Genomic DNA, 14,385 nt, shown 5'->3' on the forward strand with positions numbered 1-14,385 from the left:
TATAGTTCTTTGAGTAGGGGTGACGCCATGAACTGTCCCCTTTTCACTTTAGTTTGTCTGTTGATATTGCCAGTGTTCCCATCTCTGGAAGAGAGTTTCACAGAAGACTTCCAGCAAACTGGCTCTTACAAGCTTTTCTCCCTCTTTTCTGAGATGTTTCCTGAACCTTGCTTGCAGGAGATGGGGTGTAGACGGTCAGCTCTGAAAGCACATACACACAAACAACAAAATAGAAATGGCAGGTTATGCCTATATATTTGTGCATAGATATACATACATACTAATCATAATCAAAGAAAAAGAGTGGGAGCCAGGGGTGGTTGAGGGGGTTAAAGAGAGGGTACCTGGGGGGGGGGTGAGTAAGGAAAGGGAAGGGGAAAGTGATGCAATTCTGTTTTAATAAAAAGTATATTAAAAATAAATGAGTGAATAAATAAATAAAATGACACTTGGGGAGAGTTGCCTCTTATGGGTGTCAGTATAATCTATGAAAGAATCTGAGTCTGATACAGTTGTAAGGAAAATTGCTCATGTGTCCAAGTGGAAAAAAATGCTTTTGGATATCGTTTCACTGTGTTTATTGCTCCAAAGCAATGAATAATGTTCTAAGCAGGATTAAATTCCTTATAGTCTATCTGTCTGTCTATCAATCATCAATCATCTATCATCTATCTATTTATGTATCTATTTATCTAATCTGTCTGCCTATATTATTACCTACTTCATGTTATCACACTTTTTTTTTCATGAACCAAAAGGCAAAACTGTCTGTGGGAAGTTTTTCTACATTATAAATAAACATGAGTGTCAATCTGTTCCATACACTTTGGAAAAACTGTAATAAAAGTTCTCCACCCTCTCCCTTGACCCCTTACTTAAGATTCCACTTAGACAGGATTCTTTCTCTGGCTCTCACTGTGCTCCTCAAATATTCATGTCAGGACTTGCCCCAGGCTCCTCACTTTCTGAAGGGACTTAGTTCTGAGGAATTTGGCCACCATCAGAATAATCCCAGGTTAGAGAGAACAGTCAACCAGGGGTCAATTATAGGTCACTACTGGAAACCTGCATTATCCCTTCAACCTTGCTAGACTCTCCAGATGAAAAGGGGGCAGGGAAGCCTGCTGTTCCTAGAGCTCTTATTATAAGCATCCTCTAAGTTTTCATTATGCGGAGAGAAGGAGCACCCACACTTTATGTCAAGCAAAGTAAAAATGTTATTGCAAACGAATGCCAAATTATGTTTATATGCACTCTAAGCCTTTAAATATTTCAAAATATCTTATTACATATGAAAACAATTTGAAAAAGTATTTCTTGGGCATTGCTGCTAAGAAAATTTTGTCCCTCTTCCTTTTTATGAAAAGCAAGACTATTATCAAGGATTATATATATTAACATGTTCATTTCACCTAACCCATCAAGCATTAGGAAGGAATTTAGGAAAATTTTATATAAAATCATAAGACTCTATTTTTATTCTGATAAGTGATATTCTAGAAACATCTTCATCTGCAGATTGAATCTCCATTTCAAAGTAGGTTCTCATGGCTGTAGTGTCAGGTTTTTCTAGGGGTACACAACACTATTTGAGTTTGTTTAAAAGCACTTTTTAACTGTAATGAAAAGTCACCACCTTCCTGGAAGATCTTTGTTAAGTGTGGCTATGCAGAGGATTTTGTTGCCATATACATTAAATAAAAATTTGTAGTGATTTTTTGGTTATCTACTTGTTTCCAAGCTCTTATGAGTCCTTTATGCCCTTAGGCCAATTACTAAATCCTTCTGAAATTTGTCTCCACTCAAAAAGGAGCATAATCATATCCAGAACTAAATACTAAATCCAGTCACGGCCTTGAACAAACTCTCACAGTGAGAAGTTCTAGGTGTCAGTACCTCCAGACACTCCACGCCTGGCTGTGTCTGCCTCAGTGTCTGCTGGATCTCTAGTAGGTTGTACACAGGCTGACTCACAGGAGATTCTCAATACAGAATCACTGACTGAATAATAAATTGTCTTTTCTGCATATGAGCAAGTGCAAATCTGTGTCACTCCCCGCTGTGTCTTTAGAATGTAACACATTGGCTGACTCATAGGGGACGCTCAATGCGGACTCACTGAGTGATTAATAAATGTTCTTTTCTAAATATGATTCAGAGTCTCTTGCTAACATCATAGCTCAAACCATGGGGTTCCTTTTGTTTTCACATTAATAAGATGTAAAGGTTGGAATAAATGGCCTGCAAAGTTTTTCACAAATGTGACATTCTGTGGTCCCAGGAATCCTCATTCTCTCAGGATCTTAAAAACACCACCTGATCTCACTGCGTCAATGAATGTCATCTACATAATTGAACAACTGAATTTTCAGAAAACACTGAATTATCAGGCTACAATATGCTAAGTAGAGATCAGTTCATTTGAGAAAACTTAAGACATTTGTTAATGAAGAGTGAACCTAAGGACCATCCAAATCCATCTGCATAGACGGTCTACCGAGTAATTCTTGTGCCAATTACTCAACCCTGTAGAAGAGGAAAATTTCTCGTTTGTGAATCATGATTCTGAAACCTCCAAGGGCTGGTGTAAATTGTTGTTGAAAAACAGCAGTGCTTATTATTTCATGCGGGCTGTTGAGAAGATAAGGCTTTGTTTATAGTTACAGCAATGTATAGGAAAATGAAACCCACACTCCCTTATTCACTTAGTCCTACTCTTTGGCCAGAAATATTGTCTTGATTAATCATGGTTCCAAAATAACAACTCAGAGCCTAAGACCTTCATTACTGTCAGATAATAATGAACAAGGGACAGATGCCAAAGCTGAGGTGGGTGGGTAGACTTTTGGAGACTGCAGTTCAGATTTGTCTGTTTTGCCTGATAGTGATTTGGTAGGTGGGTGACCTCCACCTGTGACCCCCCGGCCCCCAAATCTTTACAGATGGGTTTGTGAGGCTCTGCTACAGTGGCTGTTGTGAGCAACTGGCTGAGTAGATACTGGCTGAGGCATCCTTGTTGTTCGGTTACGCGAGCTGGGTTTACAGACAGGAATGTGAGTCCTCTGAGAGCCTACGAGAGCCCATGATGCTATTAAAATAGGAATGGGTAGACTGGGGAGATTTACAGAATGTAATTCAATTACAGGGGCTTTCACATGGCCAACTGGTATTCAAAAGTACAAAATCAAGTTGAGTCCAAATGTAGTCCAAATGTTAAATTGATCACACTGATCAGATGGTTAAATCCTTTAAATATTTTTTTGAAATTAAAACATAATTGCATCGTTTTCTCCCTTTTGTTCCTTCCCTACAATCCCTCTGCCTTACTTTCCTTCACATTGATGCACTTTTTCTTTACTTGTTGTTACATATGTTGATAAGATTTTAATTATGCTATTATCTAAAACTAAATAATAGTGTGAGGGAATGGCCTGTGAACTATTTGTTGATAGAAGTGGTTCTCACTCTTCATTACTTCTTTGGGCAGCATTAAATATTTAATTTGGTCCATGAAAAAAATATCAAGTCAAAAGACAGGCCTTCAGATTCTTCCCATAAACCAGTTGCTGTCAGCCCCACGATCTCTAGTTCATGGGGCAGCCATTTTATCAATCATCAGCCAAGCTCTTTCTTCCTCACCATACCTCATCCTCCTGGTGCCATTGATTTACACTGCTTAATAATTTACACTATTTTTATCTTCACTGCTTAATATCATGAACTAGGCTAGGGTCAACAATTATTTGCTATCTATTTAAGGCCTTTTGCACACGTTGAATAGAAAGTGTGGGTAGGAGAAGCGAAGCTGGAAATCCTGGGTCTTAGAGTGCCTCGGACCTAAGGAAAATGTTTAACTGCAAACCCTGAGAGCTCAGGTCCTATTGCTCTAGGCCTTAGAAGCCTGAGACTTAAGGCTCAAACAACTCAGGCTAGAGGGTTCTTGTTCGGGGCTTTAAAAACCCAGTGGGCCACAGCACTTGGCAGCTAATGAAATTCTCAGCTTACAGCAGCAGTAGATGGGTCAACAGGTGGTATATTCTATTGTTATGGCTCTTCTGTGGTCTTTCAGTGCTAGAACTATCAACAGACCAAGTGTTATAGCTCTCAGGCCCAGCATCTTTAGAACCCCTGGCCCTTTGCATCGTCTAATGTTATCACACATCACATAGTGTTATAGATGTCATTAGGGGTTGCTATGGATGAGTTCTTTGACATTTAAGACTTGGTCTACTGTCTCTCCTCTTCAGCTCTTCATGGCTTTCATTGTCTTTGTTGTATCTGCCTTCAGCCCCAGCAGTTCACTGGAACTTTCCAGGTACCTCTCTTGTCATTGCTGCTGCTACTACTGCTTCATTGTCACTGTTGTTCTGTCATTTTCATCCCTGTATCATCAATTTAGCTTGATCTAGGAACGACGAAAGTAAGAAGCAGACAAGAAAAGACCACTCAAGAGGCTGTCTCCCAACTGGCTTACAAACGAGTCATCGTTTTTATGTAGTCAAAGAGGATGGACAAACTTATCTGCACCAATCATGGCAGCCCACCATGGATAGGAAGGACTGTTCTTGTACCAATCACAGACCTTGTCTTGGAAGTATCCCCTGCCCCAGCCTGGGAGAAATTGTCTGCAGAGCCATTTAATACACTTTCACTTGTGATGACAAAAGTCCAGTGTACACTGTTTGAAATAGTCATGTCTGGGGTGGTACCTTTAGGAGCTGGAGCTGTGTTTCAGTAGCAGGCAGCTGTGGCTGCCAAGTAGCTTTTTCAAGGCATCTGCAGCATGCTCAAGATACGCAGTGCTGGCACACAGTAGTCTAGCTGGCTAATAGTTCTATCAGTACAGCTAAGGCACCAAGGAATGGTCTAAGAGCTGTCAGAGAGTCGAGTAGCCTGAGCCCCCAACATCTTACTTCATTTAAGGAAACAATCCATGGACTACTTATGAAAAAAAAAAAAAGGCTTCTCATTAACATTAACAGTAATTTAACTGTATTTTACAGTGCTACAATGGTTTAATTTGGTTGTCAGCCCAAGAGGATGAACAACATCAGTGATGAGTGAAGCCCATCTCTAGAGAGCTCTGGGATAGTTCTTCCACAGGTAAGTGGATCATGATAATAAGTGATAAAACCCGTCACGTGGAATCATGACGTCCTGCCATTTTTTGGAAGGAGGTGGCAAAGGATAAGAGGTAGAGCCTTGTTGAAATAAGTGTATTACTGGGTGTGCATCTTGGGGCTGTATCTTGTCTTGGCCATTTTCTACAACATTTTTTTTTTTACTCTCTCTACTTTCTAGCTGCTAGAAAGTAAACAGCTTCTATGTCACATGCTCACACTTCCATGTTCTAACCAAACTTCTGAAGCCAAGTCACCATGGATTAAATCTTCTGAAACCATAAACTACAATAAATTATTTCCCCCTAAGTTGTGTTTATGTCAGGCATTTTGGTCGCAGTAAAGATAAACGGACACAAGGGCTTTAATCATGGGTAGCTTCTGCCCCCGTGTGCTGGGCTCCCGGCCATGTATGTAGTAGGAGCAATGGGCCTTGTGACTTTAACTTGGAACTTAGCTTTTCTTTATTTAAGACACAGACCTTTTGTATTTTGCAGTCTCTCCATTGTTCTTATCTTCCTCTATGATTGTACCGAGAACTCAAAATTACTCAACTTTGTTGATGCTGAGTTGTAATGTTCTTACTCTCCTGACTTTCAGCCCATATATTGTAAATTTTGTTTTGTGCTAAACAAAACAGAACAAAGCAGAACAAAAACCCAACAAATTAAGTGTTGTGTAATTGAGGAAATCCTAAGAATTTTGCTTCCAGCCTCTAAAACCAAAATGCTTCATGCTTTCCCAGGCCCCTGGGATATGTAGCATAGGTTTTAATATTTATCTCCTTTTCTATGTGCTGTGACAGGCTGAGGGCTCTGACTGTACTTTTCACAAAGACGTTTTTCCAGACTATCTGATATACCAATGCTGAGAATCATGGGATAGGGAAAGGGAGGAAAGTGTTCTTAACTGAAATTTTAAGAGAACTAGTTGAAAATATTAGACCACTGGCTCTTAACTAAGGACCATTTCATCTCATCCCATCCTCTTTCACCAGGGGATATTTTGATAATGTCTAAATGTTGTCACAATTAGAAGAGAAGAAATGTGCTTCTAGCATCTACTAGCTATAAGCCAGATTATCTTGTGTATCTTCTACCCTGTACAGGTCAGCTCCCTTGCCCACAGGGTTTAAAAACAGGGAATTTCTCTTGATAATTTCTGGCTTAAAGTATTTTTCTGAAATGCCCTAATGAAAAAAATCACCCCTTTTCAGATAATCTAAGTAGCTGTAGGAATTTCTGGAAGAGTCAACTGAGTTCGAGAAAGCTAGTGAGCGTATCTACTCACTAGATGCCTAAAGTTTAGGGATAGCCTTGATGAATCCCATCATTCTTAGAACATTGACTAGCAGGGAAGAATAGATTTCCTTTGCTGGGGGAGGGTTTGTGCCCATTTCATGAGCTTGAAATAATTAGCCTAAATAGTCAGTATGTACAAATTTCAATGAAAGGCCTTGTGATCTCATCTTTCTAATCAAGCTGAGAAAATGGCATTTCATTCTACAGGAAAAGCAACAATTTGGAAAGGTTGATGGGAGTGCATTAGATACTACAAATAGACATTGAATTTATAACTAGGGTTACAGCATGCTAGCACCCAGAGTAGCAAAGCATTATACATAGCAGCCATAGTGAAACACAGAACAAAGATGGAATAATACTGCAATCCTGAATGTAACTTTTACCTATTCAACCACATGCACAGGCATCAGTGAATCGAGTCTGTTGTTTGTTCTGATACTCTTTATAAACATGAAGGATGTCTCTTGATGGGGTTGTTGGAAGGCTGATCTTGAGAAAAGATGAGAGAATAGTTTATGCAACCTGAACATATTTCATAGCAGAGGTTTGGCAAGAGTCTAAAATAACAAAACTAACACCAAAATGTCACTTTATTATGTTTTGACTTCACAGAAAATGCCGATTTGTAAATAACAATAGTTCTTTATAACAACCTACGTGACACTTTTATTAGCTTATGAAAGTGGGAGGTTTGGTTAAACAAGAAGCCATGGGAATATGAGGAGAAAGAAAAAAAAAAAAAAAAAAAAAACAACCAGGGCCTGAATAACTATGATTTAGAAAAATAATGATCATTCTGGATTTGGTAAACTGCTTGTCACTTTGCTGATCCCTAGAAAAATGTAAGGGATATATATCCTCATGAGTGGATATACTTTTCTTTGCCTTGGGAGAAGAAGGTCGAGCCAGCTTTGCCTCACCAGTCAGCTCACAGCCAAGCATGTCTTTCGAGAAGCTCAACACATGCCCCCAAAGGCTATTTGCCAGTTGTAGAATTACCAAGGTCTGCTTGTTGAGCACAATCCACACTCTTAAGATAAGGAAGCCAGATTGAAATTCAGTAATCAAGCACAAAAGAGGGTTCTGCCTCCGAACCTTTGTACTGAGAGTGTGTAAGAAGTGGTAGTTGTGTGGTGAATGTATTTCAGCTGTGTGAGACATGAGCCCCAGGCTAGCCCCTAGGAGCTGAGAAGATGGTCAGGGATGTACAAGGACCATCATTCAGGGGCTCTGAGACAGCCTGCTGTAGATCTCATAAAGATGGCAAAGATCCTCTCTAAATTAACAGAGCCCGGGCCAGTCATTGGGAAGCTTGCTTTTCTGACTTTAAAGATACCTTCTTTGGAAAAAAACAATTCAACACCTGAGTTTTTTTTTTAATAGTAATAATCCAAAGATAATTGTAGTGACAATTTAAAAATCATCTTATAATGAATGTTGACTATTTCAAGTACAAAGAGCTATCCAATGGGTAAGGAACTTGAGTTCCAGCCAGAGCCCAGCCTCTCAGGAAGAAGGTGCTTGGTGGTAGGGACTGGGAAGCTACAACAGTAGAAAGGGCAGGCATGACCAACAAGAATGGAAAATGCCACTGTCCATGATTACAGAGCTGGGCCAATCACTTGGCCAAAGCTAGCAGGTTCTTTTCTTCATGCCTAATTCTATCATCTGGCCTCACTTAAGATGAACAGCTTTTCGGAAGGTTCTCCTCCCAGGTCTGTGTTCCAACCTGGTATCTCCCAATAAGGAAGTGTTCTGGAGAGCTCTCTGCCCCTCCCTCAGGAGTCCACCAGGTAGTGAAGGTGTCAACTGGGAACCCAGCATGGTTATGGCTCTGTGTCTTTCCTGCTTAGGCTAAAGACCTTTTCTGGGAGAACTGACCCCTTGAATTAGGACACTGATTTCAGCCTAGAAGATGGTGTGGGAGGGTACTTTATAATTGGAGGATTAGTGGACAACACATGTGTCAAAACAATAGCCAACCGTCAGTCAGCAACCCAAACAAATTTAGAAAAAAATCTGTTGGAAAAAAAGCCACATACAAGCTAAATCTTAGGGTCATGTTAAGATTATTCTGTAGAAAACCTTAGTAAGTTAATCGAGATATATTGTGGAAATGTATTTAAATAGTACAGAAAATTAATTAGTTAAAATTAACCAAGGCTTAAGGAATCAATTTATAGTAAGACTTTTGCTTGCAGGGGATTTGACCTGAATGGACTTCCTCCTTGTTTTGTTTGGATAATTAATGTGATATACTTTCCTTAAAAGCTCAAGATAATCAAAGACTTAGTGTATTTCAGACTTCTAGAATATCAGTCCTCTACTAAGGAAAGTGAGTTTGAAATGACCTTTACCTGTTTTTTTGTTTTTTCAAATATAAATGTGTTCTTTTAGAATAAAAAACCGATGAGAACATTACCTTTGCTTCTGTTCCCCTCAGTGAAGACCCACTGCCCTCTGCAGGGACTGCTACTATGTTCTCCCAAACCAGCGCACTTTCTCCAGGCTTCATATGGATAGGCCTTGCTTCCTTGATGCTTATCAGGGGGACACATACCAGCATGAAAAGACACTCAGATATATTTAACATCTAAGCAATAATAAAAAAGATGAATGGCCACTGGAGGCCAAAGGAGGTCTCTACTCCGTTCACGTGAGAGAAGCATGTTCTTTTGAATAGACAAATGACTCTTTCACATTCTCTGTGGTCCTCCTTATATGGGGAATTGGGGTTCCAGATGATGTTCATAGGGGTCCCTTCACTCCTCTTGGTTTTAGTTTTCCTGAACTGGAAAGCGCTGATAGCCTCTAGGAATCTTCCCTACCCTACATATATCCATGGATTTAAGATTTCACCATGCATTTAGTAGTGAGAAGTGATGGTGGCTTTGGGACCCTCATGAAACCTTTCCCACTATCCTGGATTCTGGGAGCTGGGACCCAGTCTGGCCTTCTCCATGCTAAGGCCTGAGTTGCTGCTTTCCTGATTCATTGTTCCTACTTACTGAATCCATGAAATAAAAAGAGGAAGGCTGTAGATGTGGTTCAGGGGTAGAGCACTTGCCTAGCAAGGACAAGACCCTAGTTTGACCCCTGTCACTACAAGGGGAGGAAAGAAAGGGAGGAGGGGAGGATAGTACTAGAGTTAAGTCATTTTTAAGGTCTGACAAAGAACTCCAGCTATTTGCTTCCCATGTGCCTCAGGCTGAGTGATCTAGACAAGGTTGGAAAAATGAAGGCCCAAGTGTGCAACAGTGAGAAAGTATCAATTTGATACTGGATTGTATACCATGAGATGTCCTGTTGGTTCATATAGCTCTGTGAGGAAATTATATGTAGAATAAGAACCAGATTGCATAGCATGTTGAGAAGTAGACTTATCAAGTTCACTTTCTTTCATCTAACACTAAAATCATGGGGCAGGCAGCCACTCCATTTTTCTCTGAATGTCCTTTCCTGGCAGAAGTCAATCCCCATTTCCACATTGATATTCCCATAACTACAGCTGGGTTATTTAAATATAGTCTCCAAGTTGCAGACTGCTCGCAATGTAATGTTGCCAACTTTAAAGGCGAAACTATGTGCTATTTTCTCTAGGCTGCACATCATCTTGTAAGCATTAAACAAACATAAAAGTGTCAGGCCTTAAGGTTGGTGGGTCCTAGCCAATGTTCTTCAACACACAAGGATAGCTCTCTTAGGCATCTGAGTAAGGGAGGGGGTCCTGGGCTCTTCAGACCTCTCTGTCAGCACCACACTGGTCTTACTTTCCTTAGAGTTTGCATGTACAAAGTAGTCTTAGTCAAAAACCCCACTGGTCATGGGCATACTGCCTCATTGAGGTTTTGCTGCTTTCTTTTTCGTTAGCCATACAAGAACACTTCTGATATTCCACTAAGTTATTAGTATTTTTTTTTTACCATATTTACCTGGTAGTGAAAGAATGCTACCAAATCATCCACCCCCTTCAAATGCTCTGCAGAGCACAGGGAGAAGTCTCATCTCCTCCAAGTCCCTAAATTGATGGGACAGTGAGGAACAAAGATCCTTTTCTGTGGTGTTGGCTGACAGGAAAGTTCAAAATAACACTGGCTCAAAGAACACTCTAGAATACATATACATATATATGTGTGTGTATGTATATATATATATACATATATATGTATATATATGTGTATATATACACATATCAGAGCATAATATCCAATAAAATTTTTGAAAACATATGTTTTAAACCTGATGTTTATTAAAAGCCATCCTTCTCCAGGTAATCACTAAGGATGTAGCAACAGTTATCACTTAGTTAAAGCCCTTGTTTTAGTCTTTTTAAAAAAATACAAATAAAGTTGGTGTCAGTTGATTCTGCCCTCTATATGCACCCTTACTCCCTCCCCCCCCCCACAAGAGGGAAGCACCGGGTTTTCTGAACTGTTAGAATCTGTGGGAAGACACAGAGAGAGTTCATCTATTATGTGATGTTTCTCCGAATGGCCAACGAGGGAAGAGGAAATGTCTAGGTGACAGTGGTGGGGGCCCAGGACCCTCCTCCTCTAACAGCCTGTCATGCCATTTCCAAAAAGAAATCAGCAGGAAGAGAGGTGACCTCAGAATGCCCAAGATAGATAGAATAGGGTACAGTTATGTGGCAGCCTGTGGTGCCTTGTTCTGGGGGACCCAGAGAGGGAAAAGGGGTTTCTATTGAGATGAAGGCCACATGTCTTGAGAAATAGCCCCTGGGGACAACCCAGGAGTCCAGTGTCCTTGCAGATGCAATTAGAGTCCTTGAGGAAAGGAAGAAAGATGATGACCTCTGCTGAGGTCATGTAGGGGTTGTCCAGTCGGCACTCTTGGGAGCCTTGCACGTGTGCACGTCCAGGGCCTCCAGGCAGTCCTGACAGCGCACGGCACAGCACCAGTGGAATTTACACTCACACTTGGTCATCCGGGTGACGTGGGATGTGTCGTAGCCTCTGCCACAACACATAACTTCACAGCTGTCCATGCCTCGGGAAGTCAAGTTGCACACACGGCCTGCTGTGCCCGGGGAGCCTGGAAGACAAGCCAGACAGATGTCACTGAGAACGTCTGGGCAGAATACAAGAGGCCTTGATAGACAGTCATGAGGCCCATCTTTGAGAACAGAGCCTAGCCCAACCTCCTCACAGTTTACTGAATCTGTATTCTATAGGTCTCTGTGCTGTCAGGTTACCAACAGAGAATCTAAAGTTTGTGGTTTACTTTTTCTAGCTTATGCCCTCTAGACATCTCTCAGCTGCACAGAAAAAGTGGACCACAAACTGTAGCCTCTCTTCTGGTAACCTGAATTTAGAGCTCCTACTTTTAATTGGATTGACTTTCCACCTTACCCTTACCTAGCCTTAGACTGAACGGCCATTGGGTATGGGGGCTAGATAAGAAAGAAAAAGAGAGTTATCCCAGTTCTTCCTCTTCCAACTTCAAATTGCAAAAAGGAAGCTGTGGCCAAGGTCTCCTTTCTCCAATTGTAGGAGGTGTTGAACCTTGGAAAGGAGAGGAGTCCATTTCTCTAGACCTGCTTCCACTGGCTTAGTAGAAGGAGAAATGTAGCTGGCAGGGAGAGTGGGTCTCATTTGTGTGAGGCACTAAGGAGGGAGGGCACAGCCTGGCATTGTTCACCCCTCTTGCAGCTTAGCAGAACACGGTAGGTGTGTGAAGTACCTGTTTGAGGTTAGAAGTCTGGTACTTCGAAAAATAAGTGTGGCACTATATTAATGTCATATTAGTTAATCAATGTTATATTTGCAAAATGGCAGTTTATATTTATGTAAATCTGTTTCTTACAAAGGGATCTCAAAGACAGAGCTGGGTGTGGTGGCCAACAGCTCTAATACCAGCAATCACTGCAAAGTTTATCACCAAGCTGGTCTACATATTGAGTTCCACGGTCATATAGTCATCCCTTATATCAAAGAAAGAAATAAGAGTTTCAACGATATAGAGCCTTTTAAATTTACTCTGTCCCTGGGACAGTGTAGCTCTTAACAACTTTACCAGATGCAGAATCAAGACTAGCAGACAATTCTGGAAAGTTTTCTCAGGTTGCAATGGCCCTTTCTATTTTATCTTTCCTATGGGGATGAGCCAATGGCAGCCATGTTTTATAGTATCACCCTCTTCAATGGACCACAGGTGGGCACCTAATTTATCCTGGGACAATATGGTAGTGTTCCCAGAAGATTGTTGCCATACATAAATTCAATAGCCCTGACCCCTGTGCTCATGCTGAGCTCTGTGGGTAGGCAGAGAGCCACAGAAAGACACAAATAAAGCAAGTGTATATGGAGGGTGAAGGCCAGACCAGGAAAAGGAGTCCTGTCAAGCTAGACTATTGTTTGGTTCTGCTTCCATCTCTTCTGGAGGCCTGGCATACACTAACCTTGGTGTCCTAGGGATGCTGGGATTTCTCCTATCAGATGGTTTGAACATAGCATCTGAGGCATACAGGGCAAGCACTCTGCCACTGACCTAAAACCTCGGCCTAAATGTCTTCATCCTTCTACTAACTGCCCCCTTTAGCTCAACTGCCTCCTATTTCTATTATAATCAACAATGCTAAATAACTGGCAAACATACAGAAGAAAAATAAATACAGGGTAAAAAAGATAATGACTTAATTGGATTCCCCCCCCACACACACACACTTATACCCCATGGCTCTGTTTATCACTATCTTCTCTGAGTGAAAATTATCTGCATGAGTGTCATGTTGCTGTGCCTGTGCAGGGAAATGGAAGGTTCAGGCAGGGTATGAGGGCAAGAAAAGCAGAGGGTGAGCCAGAATTGCTATGCGTGATCAGCTGCCTAGAGCAGGAAGACAGACAGAGGAGCTTCCTGAGGACAGGAAGGATGGCAGAGGGCCGGGTCAGGGTGGACGTTGGGTCAGCCAGGGATGGCCCTGAGCCTACATCATGCTGAAGAAGCACAGAGTTAGAAGAGGCAACAGCTGCGCCTAGATTCAAGGCGACCATCATGACAGTCTCCTCAAAAATCACTGATTGTGCAAAAAGGACTCACTGCCAAGTGCTGCCTTTTAATATCACACCCATTATTTTATTTGATAAATATTTAGCAGACACAAACATGTATAAGATGCTGGGTTGGCTGCTTGGGTTTGGGGAGGCAGGGAAAAAAATAAAATGAATAGGACCCAGCTTCTATTCCTCAACAGACTTGAAATGTAGTGGAGAGATAAATATGCATAGAGATACTAACACTACCCCCAGATCATTTCGTCCATTAACAACTGACCTACTGAAGAGCACAGTAGAAGCACATGCAGGGCAGACAACGCTTAGACTGTGAAGCCGAGGTCTTTAGGGTGTGGGCAGTTAGGGGTTTGCTCATATAATTGCCATGGGTCAACTCTATGGTTGTGGTAAGTTACTTAAATATGTTTCCTTTTTCTCTCTTTGCAAAGTTGGCATAAAACCAGCTCCTTCTTCATAGGGCTTCAGTGAGGATGGAATAAAGTTGTATGTGTAGGTGCCTGTCAGAATAAGTGCTCAGCAAATGCTAAGCATCTACTCCTTTACTTAGAATAGTGTTCTTTGTTGTTTTTGTTTTTGTTTTTGAGACCTACTATGGGATAGGCTCTGGGGTTTATATGTGAGCAAAGTAATGATGTTGTCCGGAGTCACTTATATCATCGTCACAATCATATTTCTTTGTAAAGGTTTTAATAGTAGGGATCAGGACCATGTAAAGAGTTCCACTTACACGGTTTTAACAGGAAGGTGGCATTACACAGAGGATGTAAAGGATGAATTGATGTTTAGGAAAAGAATGGGACGAAGGGCATTTCCAGGCACAAGAAGCTCCTAGCAGAAATGCTTCAGACAAGTCTCCAGGAGTGAAGATTCAGTATGGCTGAAGAATGGGGTGTGTATTCTACAGAAATCATTGGAAGAAAGACTGGAACA

General features: G+C 41.2%; 1 protein-coding gene across 1 annotated transcript in view; it reads right to left on the minus strand.

The window, feature by feature from the left end:
* Window positions 1–10,653: 10,653 nt before the first annotated feature.
* Wnt2 (Wnt family member 2) overlaps window positions 10,654–14,385 on the minus strand; it is a 40,178-nt gene continuing 36,446 nt past the window's right edge. The window contains exon 5 of the mRNA XM_055612806.1: window positions 10,654–11,476. Within this exon, the coding sequence (XP_055468781.1) occupies window positions 11,247–11,476 (230 nt within the window). The 3' untranslated portion in view covers window positions 10,654–11,246. The remainder of the gene's footprint in view (window positions 11,477–14,385) is intronic.

This window comes from Psammomys obesus, unplaced genomic scaffold (assembly GCF_907164565.1).
Source record: "Psammomys obesus unplaced genomic scaffold, mPsaObe1.curated_primary_1811, whole genome shotgun sequence".
Classification (NCBI taxonomy): Eukaryota; Metazoa; Chordata; class Mammalia; order Rodentia; family Muridae; genus Psammomys; species Psammomys obesus.